Below are 20,465 nucleotides of genomic sequence, written 5' to 3'. Positions count from 1 at the left end.
AAAAATTAAAAAGGAGATAAAATCAATGTAGGAAACAACTAAAGAGAGAAAAGCCCTCCTCTGGAAGCCTTCCCTGCAGCCCTCAAGTTGCACTGTCAGGGTCCAGTGTGCAGATAAACTTTGTTTTCAGAAACATTTCGGTTGTCCTGGGGCTGAGGGACACAGACACAGAGTTACTTACAGAAATGGCAGCTGCTTATTTATAGGGAAAACTGGCAATTGGGAATCCCAGTCTAGCCAGTAAACACTGGACCTGCCTTCAGAGGCACTGCACAGCAGCTGACAGATGGGAGAGCTGCTGACACCATCGCAGTTTTATTTCCTATGATACCAATGGTTTTATATTGGCTACAGAGTGATTAATTGTTCTCAAATATAGACAGAACAACACTTTACATTTAAATACAGGTTTTCAGCTCATATCATTCACTTTCTGCTTTCAGCCAAGAGTTTTCTACCAACACAGACTGATGCAATTACATGTTAATTAAAAGAAGTAGCTACTAAATTCTGCAGTGGAATTTTGTTCCTAGGTGAGGGATTCAGCATCTCTAAGCCACAAATCTTGGTTCTGCCTATTCCTCGTGCCAAAATAGACTTTTGAGAGTAGGGAAGCTGGTATCTCACTGCTCTTACCCTGGCCATGTTGCAGATCCGGAATATCCGGTTGATGATATCTTCATCAATGTCTGCTGAAACAAACTCTACTTGAATTGGGCCATAACAACAGGACGTCTTCTCTGGCCAGTACTGCATGCAGAGCTGGAGAAAAAGCCAGAAGAAACATAAAGCATCTTAACTACTAACAAGGAGATATATGTTCAGTCTTCTTTCCTGTTGAACTTATAACCAGCTCAAAATCTATAACCCACCTTGTATTACATGTATTTGCTCAGAGAAATCCTCCGTCTGCCTCAGTACAAGTTTTTTAATATCATGAATATGAAGAAAAAAAGAAATCTATTTTAGAAGCTTGACTTTTCCCCCTTCTTTTTTCTGTATGGGCACAATTAGTAACTGATTGCATTCTGAGGTCTGAAGGTGGAGAAAAAAGTGGCTGATAAATGATGCTTCTGTAGGGGTATAGATTTAAAATGAACATAAAAGATTAGTGTATATGTAGGTAAATTTGGTAGGAACCACAGAGGTTTGGTGTGAACGAGGAAGCAGTGCATGCACCACTAAAGTTCATCTTAATACAAGCAAAGTGGAACTGCTTTTTTTAATGTAAGACGAACCTTTTAGCTTTTGGCCTTTACCAGCAAGCAGGGGAGGGAGGATGGGTTTGCTCTGAAAGCAATGAGAGCAACTCTGATCTCAGGTGAGCCACACAAACTCTGCAGTTTGTGAACCAGCTCAGGAGTCTTTTCTTATGCTGATAGTACTGACAGTACAGGAAAAACTCCTCCCCATACAAACTACAATCCAGGTATTTCAAATCCATCTGAAGTAGATCATGGTGAGAAAATATTTCTATGAGGTCTCATTAGCAGTTTCTGTTGAATTTTATTTCTTTCTGGGTTTTTCTTCCTATTTTCAACTGTAGTTTTTTAGAAGTTTTGAACCCCCCAGATGCTTATTTGAACTTGATCTCAAGCTTTTCAGGTTCTATCATTGCCAGTACCAACATCAAGAGTGTGCATGCTACTGCATTAATTCTGTATCCCTGTTATTCCTTTGATCATATGGGATTGAAATTGGGTGGGATATTCATGCATCCTTATGCATCTTTGCCCTTGTGAGTGTTTCAAGATTAAGCAAGCCAGCCAAGACCACCTAAGCAAGTCCTCCTTTGAAGGTTGTCTTTACTCTTCATTCAGGCTTCCAAGCAGCCTATAGATCTCCTCTCAAAGCATCTGCCCAATAGCCAAGGAGATCTGAGCTGAGCTTTAGGTGCTTTAGGAAACAATCTCAAGGTGCATTGGAAAGAAGAAAAAGATTAAACCTTTCCTTCATCTTGAGAATCTGCTTTTCATAGAGCAGGTCTGTGAATGGCTATCATCCAAATGTATATGGATATACACTGCCCAAAATTGACTGCCATCTTCTCTGACCTTCACATGGTTTTAGTTGCACCTTTTCCCTCCATAGCATATTAAAGGTTCACTTACCTTTTTAACTATTTTCCTCTCTATAGTTCAGGCACAGCTTTTACATAAGCATTTTTTGTATTTGTGTTCTACTCATGGAGAGGAGTAACACACCCTGCACACAAATACAGTACCTGCAGGTAACTGTACACCACAGTTTGGTAGTGCTCAGGGTACAGCGCAGTGATGAACACCTACATAATTACAACATGGTCACACATTGACAGTGCAGGCATATCACTTTCACAACTGAGCTGCTGATCTACTGGAGGGCAAGAGGCTCTGCAGAGGCATCTGGACAGGCTGAATCGATGGCTGTGGCCAGTGGTGTGAGGTTCAACAAGGTAAAGTGCCGGGTCCTCCACCTGGGCCACAACAACCCCATGAAATGCTCCAGGCCTGGGGAAGAGTGGCTGGAAACTGCTCATGGGAAAGAACCTGGGGATGCTGAATGATGGAGCTGAACATGAGCAGCTTGTGCCCAGGTAGCCAAGAAGCCACCAGCATCCTGGCCTGTATCAGCCCCAGTGTGGCAGCAGGGCCAGGGCAGTGACTGTCCCCCTGCACTGGGCACTGGTGAGGCTGCACCTCGAATCCTGTGTTCACTTCTGGGGCACTCACTACAAGAGAGACATTGAGGTGCTGGAGCGGGGCCAGAGAAGGGCACCGGAGCTGGAGCAGGGCCTGGAGCACAAGTGTGATGAGGAAGGGCTGAGGGACCTGGGGGGTTTAGTCTGGAGAAGAGAAGGCTCAGGGGGGACCTTATCGCTCTCTGCAACTGCCTGACAGGAGGATGGAGCCAGGAGGGGGCTGGTCTCTGCTCCCAAGGAACAAGGGATGGGGCAAGAGGAAACAGCCTCAAGCTGCACCAGGGCAGGTTTAGACGGAGCTGAGGAACAATTCCTTGCCCAGAGGGTGCTCAGGCATTGGAACAGGCTGCCCAGGGCAGTGCTGGAGTCACCATCCCCAGAGGTATTTAAAAGACGTGCAGATGTGGCACTTGGGGATATGGTCTAGTGGTGGACTTGGCAGCATTAAGTTTATGGTTGAACTCAATGATCTTAAGGGTTGCAGACTCAAGCTAGGTGACACCATGTTGAGTAACCATGAAAGTGACCTTGTGCATTGCCAAATCCTCTTTTCTGTGCCTACAGACTACCTCATAATAGCAAAACTTTGGTAGGAAATAAATGAAGCAGGTAAAGTCTTGTGCAGAGAGTCACACGAATGACACTGGCTGGGGCTGATAGGTTTGCTTTCCAAGTACAACGTGTGAGAAAGTGTGTCATTTCCAGAAAAAACTGTGTGTCTTTAGTGTCAGGGAAAAAAAAGGAAAAGATGAAATTTGCCTCTGGATTGAATGTCAAGATACAGGATCAGGCAGGCTGAACTGGACAGGAGGCAGCAAATACACAGGACCTCCATTCCCACGCAGTGGTGGGACTCTGCAAGTCACTGAGGAGCACACTTTTGAGCAGAGCTCTCACTGTGCCTGGAAATGAAATCCCATCTCCCTCACCCTTAAGGAGATGCCCTCAATGAATGGGGGGACTGTTTTCTCCATCACCATCAAAAAACCCAGACCAATAAACTTGCTGCCTTCAGGTGTGGTAAAATTTTGAAGACAGAGAAGAGACAAATGCAAAATGAATCCATGAAGCACCAGCTACTTGAGGGTTCCTCTCCTCTTGTTGAACAAGTGCTGTAATGGGTGAATTAGCCATGCCAAATGTACTCTTCACACAAATTGCACGATTATGCCTTTTTGAAAGCTGTTATCTTCTGCCACTCACCAGCAAGGTGGCTGGAAATGCTGCTACAGGAGGAGCTGCAACAGCTCCTGCCCTGGCAAGCTCAAAAATGGTGTGTTCAGTAGCCAAGAAACAGCTTACACATGATGCTAGAGAGAACAATACAGAGCAGCGCCTGCTTCTCCAGAACCTGTGCAAACCACACTTCTCAGTGTTACTGAATTGCACTGGAAAACTCAGGGAAAAGATCTTTCAAATGAGGTCAGCATCTTTCTTGGTTTTATTCTTCTGGAAACACCATGTGGACAGGCAAGCACGAAACATGCTGGGCTGTGCTAGGGAACATTTTCCTGAACCAAAGACAGACACAAATATGAAAGGGCTGAAAGTGGGTTTGGGAGGAAAATACAGGCTCACAAACACAATGTATTTAGATATCCCTGTTTACTGCAGCAAGAATTAGCTGCCTTGGAAGGAGTCAAGCACATGGACCTACTCTTCATCATACTCCAAAACATTACGTTTTACTTTCCAGTTCCCCTTCATTTATATATTGGGCTGGGGAGGTGGGAGGGGGCACAAGAAAACGGAGCAGAAACACTCTTAAAAACATCTGGATTTGAGAAGAAAGTTACATGACAGAAATGATGAAAAGCCACTTACCTGTGCTGCATCCATCTCGTTCAGCATCACCACAGAGGAGCAGTTGTAATCAAACACCAGCCTCCAGAAGTCTGCTACGGTGTTGGGCAAAGGGTGTTGGGTGACAATAAAGGCAGCAGGTTGCTTGTGGCTCTAACAAAAGAGTGAGATTAATTAAAAAGAAATTCAATCAACTTTTTTTCCCAATGACTATTGCACCCGGGAGACTGTGGCGAGGCAACGAAGCCATTTAACCAGATTATACAAATCACGCATCCTTCTCCTTGTTATCGCTCTGCAGTGAATGAATCTCTCATAATGGGATTCTTTTCCTCCCAATGAAGACATTTCATTAAAGAAGTGTCATAAGAGCAGAGATTACCCAAATCAATTATTTATATTTTGAGACTCAGCAAATAATACTAATTCTACTATTACTACTGCTATCAGAAATATTAATAAATGGGAAGAAAACAGCTGGAAGCAAATGTTATCTTTTTTTGTTGCAATGAACACCAGGAGCTACATAAGGGATTAGCCCCCCTGTCTGCTACTGCTCCCTGGTGATGTAGTGCTACAGAGGTGGCACATCTGGATTCCAGCCATCCTTTAAGCTTGTGGGGCAATATTCAGAGTCTGCAGCACTGACATTTAATGTCTGGTGCTATTTTTATACCTGAGAAAAGCCCTCTGACCTCAATGTCCCTAACCACGAAGGGCAGGAACCATGCTCCCAGCCTCTGCAGGGCTGTGTCAATGAATGCTCATGAGGCACTTGGAGATGGAAGGTTATTGCTTTCCAACCATGGCAGCCAGGGCCTAAATGAGCCTACAGATTGCTCCGTACTTGGTGCTGGACATCTGTGGAGCTGACTTGCATCCTAAGGCACAATATTTCCGAGTTGAAAAACCCAAAACATATTAAGGGTTTGGATTTAAAGAAATGAATAAAACCTGAAGTATTAAGAGGGCCATTGTGGGGGCCTGTCTCTTCCGAGTCAGATGTGGGTGGAAGTGTTGAGCAGCCCATGCTGGGACAGGGAGAAGGTGCTGTGCATGCTCTGCACTACCTCGCAGGGTGGCTGCACCATACTTTGAGTGGGCACATGTGAGAAGGGTAATGGGACATGAAGTAGAGGGAAGGAAAAGGAACTTACTTTCCTCTTTCCCCCTGCTCTGTATTTCAAACCTAGGAGCAGCAGTATGGGTCAAAAGCTATGTCATAGCAGACAAACAGTGACAACAGAGTGGTAAATGAAATAGTCACCCTTACCTCTTAATTAAAGAACCTCATAATATTTGTGCTATGCTTATTCACTGTGCACCCATACAGCAGACTGCATAACTGGTAACCTGCTGGTTGAAGGCAAGATGTGTTCATGTGTGTCACCATTAGGAGAAATAAGAAACATGCCCAACCTGTTTTCTTTGCTGCAGGTGAGGAACCAGGTTCACTGTTGTATTTTAAAGTGAAGGTGACACAGAGATATTTAATACATATTAGAGAACATGTAGGATCTTGGGGGAACGATGGGACATGGCATGGACTCATGTTTTTCTCCAAGCCCCATGCCTTAAGTACAAACCTATCACTACTTCTGTGTGGCTTGACTCAGAGATGTGGCTAAAGTCTCTTTGCTTAAGGATTATGTCTGGTTGTTTTAGGGCAAGGTGAGGGACAGTATTTCTCCTTTCTTCTTAACAGACCATTTTGCAGATGCAAACATGGCTTTCCCATGATTCTCACAGGAGAGATCCTAAGGGCTGTTTACTTAAAAGAGACAGAGGACATGAAGAGGAAAGGTCAGGAGTCCTGAAATCTGCTGGGGAAGAAGTCCTCCCCTCTGTGGGCAACAGTAGCCCTTTGGGTGTATTCCAAAAGCTAACTCCAAGCAGAAGAGGCTGGTTTTTAATGCTCTGCAGTCAACAGCCTGAGGCTAGAGAGTTTTAGGTAGGGGCCCATGCTGAGTGCTTCACCCCTGAGGGAGGATTCAAGTGGTGTTTTGTGTCTAAGGGTGAATTTTGGTGAACACAGTCCAGAGGAGGCTGCCATATTGCTCAACTGGGACAATTCATGCTTCCAAACCCAGGCTGTATCCCATCCTAGGTGTCCCATCAGCCCTTCCTGCTCTAGCACTTCTTCCATCACAGCTTTCATGTGATACACAGGGTAAGCTACAAGGCAAATAAGGGTGAGGAAGAAGTTTACAGAAAAGAAATGGAGAGGCTGCCCAGGGCAGTGCTGGAGTCACTGTCCCTGCAAGTGTTCACAGCCCATGTAGCCGAGGCCTCAGTGCCCTGGGTTAGTGGTGGCCTTGGCAGTGCTGGGGTAAAGGTTGGACTGGATGAGCTTAAAGGGCTTTTCCAACCTGGTTGATTCTATGATTCTATCAGAAACCTGTAAATGAAATGATCATCACTGGGACTGTGTTATCAAGTGTTTCCCAGCATGTGCCTGTCTGCACACAGTGAAACAACTAATGACAGCTCAAGGCAATAGGGGCTGGGTGATCTCTTACAAGAGTCCATGCTCAATACAAGACTGCAGACATGAAGCTACTGGAAATGACAAAGAATTTGTAAGGTCTGTCCTCAACAGCCTATGAAAATGTGGGATTTTGGCTGTTGCCCTCTGATTACTATTCTTTTTTAAAGCTGCTGATTCATCTATGGCAGGATAAAGCAGAGCCAGAGACCATCACACCAGCTGAATTTCAATGACAGGTGAAAAATTCCTTCGTAGAAATTCACAGGAATTTTGTGGGGAATGACACAAGTATTAGCAAAGTGATTTGAGGTAATGAGGGCTGAAATGTGCAAACACATTCCCAGTCCCTAAGAAACCACAGAAGAGATTGTGCTTTTGCAGGTTTGCCAAAGCACGAAACACACTTTAAAGGAAAACCAAAAAGGTTCCTTAGGAATATTTGCCATGAAAACATCACAATCTTTCTGAGACAATCTGAAATTAATTCTGTGACCATTTGCCTTGACCTCTTCAATGCAGTGGTACCACTGTTTGCCAAGGACTGAAGGAATGGACAGAATTAAACAAGACCGACCCAACACTGTCAAGGGAAAAATGCTGATGTTTCACCCTGCATTATAGTGACACATACTTCAACAGTTCCTGGCTTTAAAGACATCTCTGTCCAAAGGCAGTCAGCTACAACAGCAAAAGAAACCATTAACATAATTCATCTACATAAATGACCTGTGCTGTTGGACTCCAGCCTATAAGCAAACAACGGAAAATGCCTTCAGACAGATCCACAGCAGTTTAACTCATGTCCTTCAGCCTTGAAGTATCCTGCACATCTGATCCGAGCACTCCCGTATTTTTAACTGCATAAGCTCACATAAATCCTGTGCTCCACACTACAAATTATTCTTCTCAAGTTGCTGACCTGGCAAACATTTATCTTCCAACTCATACAACAACCAGAGTATGGGAAGAGACAATCTCAGGCTGCTCATGAACTTCTTGTCCATAATTTTCCACCAGTGTGAGGCAGAACTAGTCTAGGGGACACCTTCCTGTGAAGGACAGAAAAGACATGTGCCTTTGCCCAGTTTCACAGAATGGTCTGTGTTGGAAAGGACCTTCAAAGCTCATCCAGTCAAACCCCCTGCAATGAGCAGGGACATCTGCCACTAGATCAGGTTGCCCAGAACCACATCCAGCCTGGCCTGGAATGTCTCCAGGGATGGGGCATCCACCACCTCTCTGGGCAACCGGTGCCAGTGTTTTACCATCCTCATCGTACAAAATGTCTTCATTATGTCCAGCCTGATCCTCCCTCTTTTAGTTTAAAACCATTACCCCTCGTTCTATTGCAACAGCCCCTGCTAAAAAGTCTCTCCCCATCTTTCTCATAGGCCTCTTTTATGAACTGAAAAGCCACAATAACATCTCCTCTGGAATCTTCTCTTCTCGAGGCTTTCCAGTTTGGAGAGGTCAGACCCAGAAACCATATATAAGAAAGTGTTTTGCTTTGGATCCCTTTCTCCCAGAAGAGTATCCTGAGAATGAATAAACTCGATGCAGTAGGATCAGCGGGGACAGTGTGGTGCTGCTTACATCCATGAGTGCAGCATTGATGTAGTTACTGGATTCACCATCCACGGAGATGAGGAAAGGCAGGCACCGGTCCAAGGGCAGCACGTCCATGCAGCGGTTCTTGTCGTGGTTCCTGGGCAGGAGGCCGATGCTGCAATCCTCTGGCCGCACACGTGGTGTCACGATATTGAGAGTCTGTGCAGGGGGAGGGAAGGGAAAGAAAACCAGAAGCAGGCTGAGTGTCTTGGACTTAACTTCCAAGAGGGATCCCATCTGCCAACACATTTATTGCAAATGTACTTGGACTAGGAGATCCTTGGGATCCCAGAGAATGAAAAAGAAGGCGCACTGAAGAGCTTGCTGTTATAATACACCGCATTCTGCACATCATCCTGAGGTACTCTTCTAAAAAGCATAAGCTCCAGCAACAACTGAGAGCACTATATACACCTTCCAACAACTTCCAGCTCTTACACCCCACATTAGTTAAATAACATTTCTGTTCTTTCCTAGAGGTTGGGAATAGCTGTCACAGGTACAAGCTTCAGCTTTGACCTGGTCATGGAGTGAAACATTCTCATGTTTTTACCATCCCTAGGGTGGAAGCAAACATCCTTCTCCCTCTTCATGGGAGGGAATAGAAGTATGGGGTCCTGGGCAGAAGTACCCTGAGTACTGACCATGCTCACCCAATAGGTCAGACTGGGTTCAAATCCTCTGGTAATTCCTCAGTCAAACTACTGATTTATCTCAGCAACGCATATAAAAACCCAAGAGAAAATTTGGGGTTTTTTTAACAGGAAGGTCTATTTGTTTCTGGCATTATTTAGATTGCTACTTTCCTTTTGGAGTGACATACAGGATGCTTCACTTACATAGTTATAACTTATCTCTGGGGTCTTGCTGTCAGTCTTTTACCATTATCTGTCTTTCCCATAACTTGATAAACTGTATTTCTTTAATCTTCTTTTGTGACCAGCCAGTCCAGGTTGGTGAGCAGGGATCAAATACAGGGAATAAAAGTGAACACATCTCAACACTGTTGTTTAAGTTGTGGCAGATCAGTGGCTATCAGATGTCATTCCACTGTCACTTGTTATGTGTCCTCATCCTGAGTAAAGCCCAAGCAGTCATTGAGTGAACACCTTTACAGCCATCAGAGGAACCTAAAATATTTAGGGTTCAAAAATTCTTATCTAGAGCTTAACTTCTGCCACAGAGAAGTTATGAATGGGTCAAACAACCCAAGACGAATGCGTCAAAATATAAAACTGAAATAAACCCACGGTTGCTCTAAGTTAGGCAGATTCTACATTAAGGACCCTTTGTCTAGTGATGGAAAGCAGGTTATCTGGCTGGGGAAGCAACATGAAATCTCAGATCTCTGCCAGTGCAGAGAAATAGGCAGGTAGCTCAATGATCTACTCCTCTCTATTTTATGCCCTTCCCCTTGCTCCCTTGTTTTAGTATTTATTCTACAGAAGGAGGTTTTCCATGTTCAGACAACATGCATTGCATGAGAAATACATGAAGCCTTACTCAAGGGCCAGTGGGACCTAAATAATACAAATTGCACCAACAGATCTATAGTTAGATCAACTGGTTCATAAAGACTCTAGCAAAAGATACCATCTCTTGCATTAAATCCAGACAATTTGGGCTGAAGAATGCTCTGAGCCAAAATCTGTACAAATAGATTCTACATCTAGACAAAGACCGAACCTCTTATCAAAGTACAGTGGAGAATTTCCTTCCCATGTGACATTCCAGCCCCTGGTAGCTCAAACGAACAAGCACACAGGTGACAAATCTCATCTCCTATCATGACAAAGTAAGCCCAGCAAACGGTGCCTTTCTTTTTAACAGGATGACAGCACTAAATGTAGTTGGGCTTTGGTTCCATCATGCCATGTGTCCAGAACCAGAAACACTTTTATAAATCTGGTATCACTTGATAAAACCAGATCTTTCTTTAATTGAACTGTCACCAGTTGGGATCCACATTCTTTATCTCGCTATATCAACCCTGGTGTTTCTGTGGTTTCAGATAAAAACCACACTTTGTCCCTTTGCAGCGAGAGAAAGGAAAAGAGGCATCTGATTCAGATCAGCACTCCCAGAATATGTTCTCTTGCTGCAAAAGATACATTGCTGGAAAAGGGGGTGAGCATTTCATAAAATCCCAGACTGGTTTGGGTTGGAAGGGACCTTAAAATTCCAACCCCCTGCCATGGCCAGGGACACCTTCCACTAGAGCAGGTTGCTCCAAGCCCCTGTGTCCAACCTGGCCTTGAACACTGCCAGGGATGGGGCAGCCACAGCTTCTCTGGGCACCTTGTGCCTGCGCCTCAGCACCCTGACAGGGAAGAGCTTCTGCCTCAGAGCTCATCTCAGTCTCCCCTCTGGCAGGTTAAAGCCATTCCCCTTGTCCTGTCCCTACATCCCTTGTCCAAAGCCCCTCTCCAGGTTTCCTGGAGCCCCTTTAGGCACTGGAGCTGCTCTAAGGTGTCCCCTTCAGGAGCCTTCTCTTCTCCAGCTGCCCCAGCCCAGCTCTCTCAGCCTGGCTCCAGAGCAGAGCTGCTCCAGCCCTCGCAGCAGCTCCGGGGCCTCCTCTGGCCTCACTCCAGCAGCTCCACATCCCTCTTGTGCTGTTCCCCAGAGCTGGATCAGGGCTGCAGGAGGGGTCTTCCCAGGGCACAGCAGAGGGGCAGGATCCCCTCCCTGAGCTGCTGCTCATGCTCTGGGGGTGCACCCAGCACACGCGGGGGTTCTGGGCTCAAGCGCACACTGAAGCCGGGTCATCTTCTCACAGACTAACACCCCCAAGTCCTTCTCCTGAGGGCTGCTCTCCATCCACTTCATAATTTTAAATGTTTTCTCAAATCATTTTGTACAATTAAAGGAATCTCACCTTTTTCCTACTGACTAAGAAGCATGGCTTCTTAATAAATACCTGAGGCCTCTTTTTCTATCAAACTTACCTTGCCCCAAATTTCCCACAATATTTTATCTCTTCCTTACGTCAGTGTTGGCTGAAAATCCTAAAGGGATGCTCAATACCAGTCCATGCTTGAAGTCCATGCTCAGAAATAAATCTCTGCCTGATGCAGCAGTAAAATAACAAAAATCAGCTGAAATGAGACCTGGACTCAGTGTCTCCCTTCTCTGCCCTATTGGAAATCATAAAATAACACATGGAAATTGATTAAACACCAACTGCAGTGACAGACACATCAAATTACCTGAAACTCATCTTTTATCTGGCTGGAATTGGTCTGTGGATCTAGTCGGCTGATGTTGTAATATATGGATCTGAACTCACAAACTGGGATGGCCGTGTTGCCACAGAGACATGCCTCCAAAATGGCATCATGGACAAACACATACTGCTCCTGCATATGGGGGGATAAGACATGAAAATCATATTTTCAATATAGATAATGAAACATCATGCTTTTTTCCTTAAATCATGCCTGATACGCACATTTGGCTTTGTTTCATGCAGAGACAAATTACACAGTGTGCTTTGTGACAGCTTTGTGAGTGTGTTTCATCCATCAGTGACTGTGATGTCTCATGTACTCATTTCAGATTTACAAGTCAAATGGGAAGTCACCACTCACAGGAACACTGGGCCAAAATGGGAGTGGGCTGAGGAGGAAATCAGGGTGCAAAACTTTTCTGTTCACGAAACAACCGTACTAACAGGTCTGCTCTATCGTTTCAAAACCTCTGGACTTCTGGTATTTCTTTCCTTGAACTAAAGAGGAGAAGTCCAGCAAAGTTAAAAGCACTTCTCTGTTCCTGTCCCTCAGGAGGGGAAGGCATTGAAGCACATACATAAACCTTGTGCAGCAGGGTGACAGTTCCATAGAAGTTTGTGCAGCTGCTAGATGCTACATGATGGAGCATCTTGTTTAATCAGCACCCAAAGCTTGAGTCAAGGATGTTTCATTTGCTTAGTGTGCAGTTGATATAAACCAGGCACTACTGGAGCCTGTGGCATGCCTATGAATGAGGCATGAGAGGATGCAGGAGCTTAGCATTTTTCTACTAGGAGAATAAAATTAATCAGCAATGCTAAGACCTAAACTTCAAGGCTTGCCCTCCTGTCTTGGGGGCCCTGAGGAGCTGCCAGTTAATGTGATTCAGGGCACATCTGGACATGTTTAGCCACCGAAAGCTCTGTATAATCACATCACAGAGCAAGGGAGTGTTGACTTAATGAATTGCTGGGCTCTTGTTGAGCAGAGAAGCTGACAGAAAAGCAGCACACTGTAAGAGGAGACCTGCTGGCACCTACCTCTGTCTGCACCAAATTGACTCTTTGGGATCGCAGCTCTCGCACACAGTTAAATATATCCACCACGCCTTCGTTCTCTGCCATGTCAAGCATGATGTCGATGGCAATGAAGCACCCTGTTCTCCCAGCCCCTGCACTGAAACAAGAGAAAAACACAAGGAGCTGCATGATCAAGGGACCGTGGAGAGGCCAGGCTCTGTGGAGAACACTGCAGCATGGACACAAGCAATCTCCTCTTGGAAGCTGCTCCCCTCTCCCTCCTATATTGATATTTATGAGTAGCTAAATTAGCTTAGAATTTAAGAGAATGAGGTGAAATGCTATTTCCTGAATGGACTCAGGTAGCAAGAACAAAAGCTTCATGTTCTTCAACACCAAGAAAATAATGACAGAAATAATCATCATGCTTTACAGGTTGGTTAACCTGCACACCTCTCACCACACAGTTGCAAACATTTCCTTCTTCAAAAAAGCCATGCATATCTTTACTCAAGTGGGCATGAGGGAAGGGGCTCGATCCTCCACCTCAAACATTTCTTTTCCCTTTTTAATCCAGATGAGTTTGGGTCCTGAGGAGGGTGATCTCACGTTGTGGACTGTAGGATGATGGAGAAAAGGAGCTGGAGGCTACTCAAAACCTTCAGTTTAGAGCCTCCCACTGCTTGTGGGAATTGAACCATCTCCTGCAAAGCTGTGCTGTCACTGTGTCCTTCTTCCCTCCTGGGAAATCATCCAACCTCTTTAGGTGTGAAGGAGAGAGTGAGGGGAATGTCTCTGCACATTACTTCAAAGGAAGAAGGAAAACTCAGCTAAAAAAAGGGCAACTTCAGCTGCATGAAAACTCCAGCAGCGCCGAAAGCAAGGAGATATGAATGACCATAAATTAATGGACCAGATTAATCAACTGCTGAATGGAGGAAAGATATTTTTCATTTGCAGAATTTTAATGAATAAGTGGCATTTCCTCTCCCTTTATCTCTCAGCTTTTCAGAATTTTAACAAATAGTTATAACATTTCTATATTTAGAGGATCCTGGCACTTCATAAATATCGAACAGTGATATTATCCAGCCAGGCATCGATAGGGAGAATTTGGTAATTACCACTTAAAGCAAGTCATTTAAATTCAAAAGCAGATAAATAACAGTGAGGAAATGGCCTCTATTCATTACAATGTGAAGGATGAAAAATTCCTCCTTGCTTTCGTGGTGAAAATGAATCAGGTTCAAACTCCTTCCAGGGCCAGACTCACGTCATGGCACCGAGGCAGCAACTTCAGGCCCTAAGCTCTACATGAATCCCCTTCTGTCACCTCCTCAGGCCTAGCTATATTTTATTATAGAAATGATTCATTGCTTGATAAAAAACCCAACAAAACACACCCCCCAACCCCAAACTGTTTAAAAAGGGTGAGATTTAATTCATTTCCCTTTTTAAAGTGGTTGTGGGATGTACTGCCTTTCTCTTCCTGATCACACAGCATGGCACTCAGAGGTAATTGCCTGTAGACTGATTAGGGCTGAGGCTTTGGCACTGCTGCTACAAACCCAAACTCTGGTTTTGTATCAATCTCTTGCCTTGCATTTGAAGTCTCCAGCTCTGATGGCAGCCTGTGTGCGTGTGTCTGCTCTCCCACCACCAGCAGCATAACTGCTCACACCTCAAACTGTTTCTTCTTCATGTCAGGAACACTCTCCTACATATTCATATAGGGTGTCGCACAGTAGAGCTTTAAGATCAGTTTAGATTAAGATTAGATACAAGGAAGAAACTTCTCCCTGTGAGGGTGCTGAGGCGCTGGCAAAGGATGCCCAGAGAAGCTGTGGCTGCTCCATCCCTGGCAGTGTTTGAGGCCAGGTTGGACACAGGGGCTTGGAGCAACCCCATGGCAGGGGGTTGGAACTGGATGAGCTTTTAGGTCCCTTCCAACAAAACCAGTATCTGATTCTATGGTGATTCTATGGAGCCCTCACCAGTAACAGCAGCAGCTGTGGAGTTAGCAAGCACATGATCCAATATTCTGAATTCTCACAGCTGTAAACCAAGCAGTGAGGTTTCCTCAGGCATTCCCCTCTTATTAACTAGCTGGAAGGCCCTGGACAGGCTTTCAATCTGACATTCCCATTCCAACTCCTGGGCTTTGAGGAGTCCAAGATTCACAGCACTGGTATCCAGAGCTGGGAAGACAGTGTAATGTTTCTGGTAAGCCTGTTGATGCTGGCATGAAGCTGAGCTGCAGTGCATGTGGGTACAGAAAAGGAGAGTTGCTTTCAAATTCCCTGTCTTTTTGTAGACACTGACCCTTCTGCCATGTGAGGTCTTGTTGTAGGTAACAACTGGAATGGCTGAACCAGATACTTACCATCTTCCCAGCTCTGCTATGAGCATCTAAGAAAGCATAGGCCATCAGAGACTCAAATGGCCCTCTTGAACCTACTTATAACACCTCCAATCTGTGCCAGCCAGGCTCCAGAGCTGCCACTTTAGAAAACCAAATCCACTTTGTTTCCTGGTGAGGCCCACAGATTATACCCTTACACAAACTAAACGCAGTTGATTATTGTCAGATGACAAGAAAAGAAGCTGACAGAGGAAAGGCTCAGTCAAAGAGCTCACATACCTGCAGTGCACGACAATGGGTCCTGCTTCTGGGGGATTAAGGAACTTCACTTGGCGAACGAAGCCCAGGAGGCCGGTAGCATAGCAAGGAACGCCGTGGTCCGGCCAGCTGGTGAAGTGGAACTGCCGAATCTCTCGGATCTCATGGTAGCCTTTCTGAGGAGACAACACAGCCTCTATGACTGCAGTCAGCACATTCTGATCACTGCTCCTTTCCCCGAGCAAGCATTTAGCTCTCATTATGCGCAGGAACGTCTCCTGTGCTGCTTTTTACTCCAAGAGATTTCAAGCTGAACTCCAATAACAAATGAAGTGGGTCACACAACTGAGAGCTGTGTGCCAGCTCCCAGTTCAAACCTGTGGTCTTAGAATTCAAACCCAGCTCACTTTATAGAGTGACTTCAGCACCAGTAAACCATGGCTGCGTTTATCCAGCCTCCTGTGGTGTTATTGCCATGAACCACCAAGCAGTCACTCTTAAATCCTTTTTGAGGTGTTGAAGCTACAAGCCTGGGGAATGGACACCTTGAGAGAAGGCATGCCCCATTCCAACGGTAGATCTTCTGCCATCTCCTGCAGAAAGTCTCAGTTTGAGATTACAGCTGGTGGCAAAAAGGGCAAAAAGTGGTAGCCAGACCCATGAGGTGGCTTTTCTGGTGAGACCAAGTGATTGGTACATGAAAATGGACACTACGTGTATATGCCCTGCAAAGGGTAACAAAGAAGTGCCTGTTAGCTGTGACATTTCATGGTCACAGGAGATGCAGGGTGAGTCCAGCAGCGGGTCCTCTAACCTGTCAGCTTTTGGCAATAACACTTCTTACCAGGTTTATAATGTGTTGTGGTTTAAAGCCAGTTGCCAGCTAAGTACCAGGCAGCCACTTGCTCTATCCCAGCTGAAACCAGGACAGAGTGGTTTAGTGACATATGGAGCCGATGTATTAGAGAACTGGAGCAGTATTCCCAGTATAGCTGAAGTTCATTTAGCAGGAATTTTTGAAAGCTTTAAAAGCATTTACTGAGTGTTTGGAGAGTAACTTGGGCAGGCCTGGAATACTCTGACACTTAAACTTCCAATTTCGAATTACAAGGAACAAAAATTTTCCAAATGCTGCCAATTTGGGGATAATTCTTCTACTCTTGCCTTTATTATGTTTTTATTTCTGTTGAAAAGGGATCCTACTTGGCATCCAGTTTAACTGGTACCTTTATTCATGTGTAATTTGCCACTGTGAAACACACGTTATGTCTGGCACATCATCAACTATCTGCTGGCTTTTGGATGCATTTAAACTTCATGCACTGTGGATTCTACTTTAGTGGCTACATCAAGATGTTCATGTAAAATCATTTGTCCAAAATTGGAATCTCTGTTCAAGATTTAGGTTTCTGAAGTGAAACCTGTCCAAACAGCAACAGCTCCCATCTCCAAGAGCATTCTGGATCCGTTTCCCAGACAATTTCTGAACACAAATTAAGTGCTGTATCAGAATTCCAGCTGAATGAAGGTTTCCTTACCTTCTGCACAGTAAATGTGCGTATGACATACTCTGCCAACGGTTCTGTCTCAATTAATGTGACTTTAATATCTCCATAGACCTCTGTGTCATCTGGCCAGTACCGAACACACTTTACCTGGGTGAGGGAAAGAAAATATTGAGAGGAACTAGCTCAAGTTGAGTCAGAACTGATCTACATTTTCCTCCACTTCGAAGCTGAAGCCAACACAAGTTGGCCTTTCTTCTGATGCAGAAACCTTTTCAAAATTAACTGTATAAATTAAATCAAGATTCCTTTATCATATATAGAAAGCACAGGGAGGATTTTTTTCAGCTTCCTCTGTTGTCAATGCAAATAAAAAGGATGCATTTAAGCTCTTCTTCTTTAAGACAGTCTTCCTTGAATTTCATACATGCCCTGAGCGTATATGAGGTTCACAGACTCCCTGGCAGTCACTGCCACCACCCCCTTTGAGGAAAATCTATGCTCTTGCTATTGCTACTGTAATTCCCAACTCCCTCTGTTTAGTCAGAGCATTTCAGTTCATAGGGATTGTGTGATACTTGCTGATACATTAAATTTGTTTGACTCTAAGCTTTCCTTATCAGATGTGGACACAAATTTGACATTCTACCAGCTGTGACAGGCCTCAGCTAAGGCTCAGGAAAGGAATCTCCTGATCACATAAACATGGCCCAAGCTTAGCCACTTCTAGAAGACATGTGCTAAACTAACAGTAGAAATTAAAGCCAAGGCTGTGAAACACTGGAAGGGATATTTAAGGCTAACAAAGACTATCAAGTTATTAAATGCTCTATCATGAAAGAGAAAAACAGTACCTAAAAGCTGAAGTAATTAGCTTCTGCAAAGCAGGTTTCATGTTCCAGTCATAATCAGAAGGGATTTTATAAACATTAAATATGATTAATGTAGGTTTGTTGGGGTTTTTTTTACACAGCAGCATTTATTTCAAAGTGAAGTGTCAGCAGAAGGTAACATAGAATAAGTAACAATAAATGAACTGAACCAGCTGGCATTCAACCATGAGATCTAAAGGAAATCAAATACAAAGCAGCTGAATCAATAATGGCTGTGGGTAAATGATCATTTAAACTTTTCTTAGTACCAAAGCAATGGAAAGTGACAAATACCAGGAAAAACCATAAATAAGAGCTCCAGTTTCTGGCTGACAATGTCTCTAAACCAAAAACCAGAAGGAGTGGGAAGAACATCCTGAGGAAAGCCACCCCAGACATGCTTTTTCCTACTCCCTATAGTCTAGCCTATGCCTTTAGAGCTATTCATGTTTGCTCTCATCGTGGGCTTTGGCAATTGCCTTGTGCTGACACAGGGCCTCTGGTTCATCTGAGTGCAAGAGAGTGAAGTGGTGGGGGTTGAGAAGGCCAAGCTGCTGGGTGGCCCCAGGATCCAGCCATGCACAATCTCATACCACCGCGGAACAGCGATCTTCTGAAGTGACTGGAAACTCCAGGCTTTGAACTGTTATTTAAAGAGCTCTTTAAACAGTTTGAACACCAGACACACATCCTTGCCCCTCTGGATTTTCCTGGGTAAAGAAGTATTCAAATTATACAGATAAAGAATAATTACTACAGAAGTACATTTTTCCTTCTGTAGTGAAAAAGAGACAGCTTCTCAGCCAGCATAAATTTGTAGATAACTCTGCTAAAGCCAAGACTTACACCAGGAACACAATCCTTATTAGTCTAGAAGGGAAGCAGCTAAGTACTACAAAATCTAGCATTGCAGAGTGGCTTAATTCATTCGCTTACTATAGTAAGCAAAAGGCATTTCACTTGGCGAGCTTGCCTGAACAGCAGCACCGTGTGGTACCCAGCACTGGACTGGCTTTGTGTGTTGGGAAAATGGAACCCTTACCCTGCCCACTTCCACCAAGTTGGTGACCATGACCACACTTGCGGAGTTTTCTTGCCAAATCATTCTCCAGAAATCCTTCACTGTCTCTTGCATAGGCCCTAGGGCAGGAGAAAAGACAAAAGGACATCTTAAGAGAGTGTACTGGATGCCAACAACTCCTCCCAGCTGTTCCCCCAGGTTCCTACTCTCCCTTTCAGAGCATCTCTTTGCGATTCAATAGCCAGGAGCTCTCCTAAGTGATCAGACACTTCCATGCAGGGGTATTCAGCGTATTTAAGGTTCTGGGGTGCTGGAAATAGAAGTGATGGCTGTATTGTAACCACCAGAGATGGGTCCAGTAGGTAAACATGTGTAAGTGATGGGACACCCCATAGTGACTTTGTAATGAAGACTGTATTGAAATTTGTACCTGGTGCAGCACTAAAATTCCTCCAATTCACTATGTAATATTTATTCATTATGAAGGAGGAAGGAAATAAGCAGAGATTAGCCCTTTTCTGAAGCCCCCCAGTAACCAAATGTTCATCACTCACAGGGTTATTCATACTGCTCTCCTCAAGGAATTTCATACCACCAGAAGGTAAACACAAGATCCATAAAGTCTCTCTTAGTTCTAATCTCATACTTCATGCATAACAGACACGTTATAGATTACACTGCCACCTCTAAGTCTGAAGCACTTCTTATTCTTGTAGCTGAGGTTTTGCATTTGAGTGCCTTAAAGATCATGGAACATTCTGTATCCTTGCCTTTTGTAGCTCTATAATGAGTTTTCAGAAGTTCCCCAAAACAGAAGATGTCGCCCTCTAAATAGGGTGCGTCATCCCTGGCAGTGCTCAAGGCCAGGCTGGACACAGGGGCTTGGAGCAATCTGCTCTAGTGGAAGGTGTCCCTGCCCATGGCAGGGGGTTGGAACTGGAGGAGCTTTAAGGCCCCTTCCAACCCAAACCAGTCTGGGATTCTATGAAATAGCTCTTACAACCATTTAAAACAGCAGTGGTTTTATAAATATTTAGACATACAAGAATGAACTTGCCTTGAGTTGCAATGTAATGGCGAGGCCGGTGGTACCCCTGGAAGAAAAGAAAATATGTGATGGTCTGTGAAATCACAGTTCAGACAAAGCATGTTGTGTGTTTTACACATTCCAGCTTCCAACAACTGCTGCAGCCTTAACAGTGTACTAACACCCATTACTGAATGAGTGAAGATAGGCAACTGGGTAGCCCTGTGAGATTATAAGTGATAGTATCTCACTCAGGCTGAAAAACAAGATCTCATCATGCCAAAGAGAAAACAGGAATGAGGCAGCTTTTACAATTTCCTCAAAGAAACACAAGCCCTGGGACTGACCTGTGGGCAACTCTGTAAACTAACAGGCAAAATGCTGCACCTAATTGTTCACAAAAAGAAAGGTATGTGTTGCCTCAGTGTGGAAATGCTGAGTATCTGTCCTATGTAATTTCATCAGGTGGATTTTTCATCCCTTAAAGAAACTCTTCTGAAGTGTTCAAGACCAGGTTGGACAGGCCTTGGAGCAACCTGCTCTAGTGGAAGGTGTCCCTGCCCGTGGCAGGGGGTTGGAGCTGGAGAAGCTTTAA

The 20,465-nt window shown here is 44.5% G+C and overlaps 1 protein-coding gene across 1 annotated transcript in view; it reads right to left on the bottom strand.

Annotated features, from left to right (window-relative positions):
* Positions 1-20,465, bottom strand: part of LOC104413735 (receptor-type tyrosine-protein phosphatase T-like) — a 115,323-nt gene that overhangs the window by 3,387 nt on the left and 91,471 nt on the right. The window contains exons 13-21 of the mRNA XM_010024811.1: positions 19,901-19,937; positions 18,865-18,962; positions 16,984-17,100; positions 15,467-15,621; positions 12,847-12,982; positions 11,786-11,935; positions 8,565-8,738; positions 4,505-4,636; positions 637-762 (exon numbers count right to left, since the gene is read on the bottom strand). Coding sequence (XP_010023113.1) covers positions 637-762; positions 4,505-4,636; positions 8,565-8,738; positions 11,786-11,935; positions 12,847-12,982; positions 15,467-15,621; positions 16,984-17,100; positions 18,865-18,962; positions 19,901-19,937 — 1,125 coding nt within the window. The remainder of the gene's footprint in view (positions 1-636; positions 763-4,504; positions 4,637-8,564; positions 8,739-11,785; positions 11,936-12,846; positions 12,983-15,466; positions 15,622-16,983; positions 17,101-18,864; positions 18,963-19,900; positions 19,938-20,465) is intronic.

This window comes from Nestor notabilis, unplaced genomic scaffold, assembly GCF_000696875.1.
Source record: "Nestor notabilis isolate BGI_N333 unplaced genomic scaffold, ASM69687v1 scaffold3952, whole genome shotgun sequence".
Lineage (NCBI taxonomy): Eukaryota > Metazoa > Chordata > Aves > Psittaciformes > Psittacidae > Nestor > Nestor notabilis.
The sequence above is the reverse complement of the archived record's forward strand: the minus strand, read 5'-3'. Positions and strand labels throughout refer to the sequence as shown.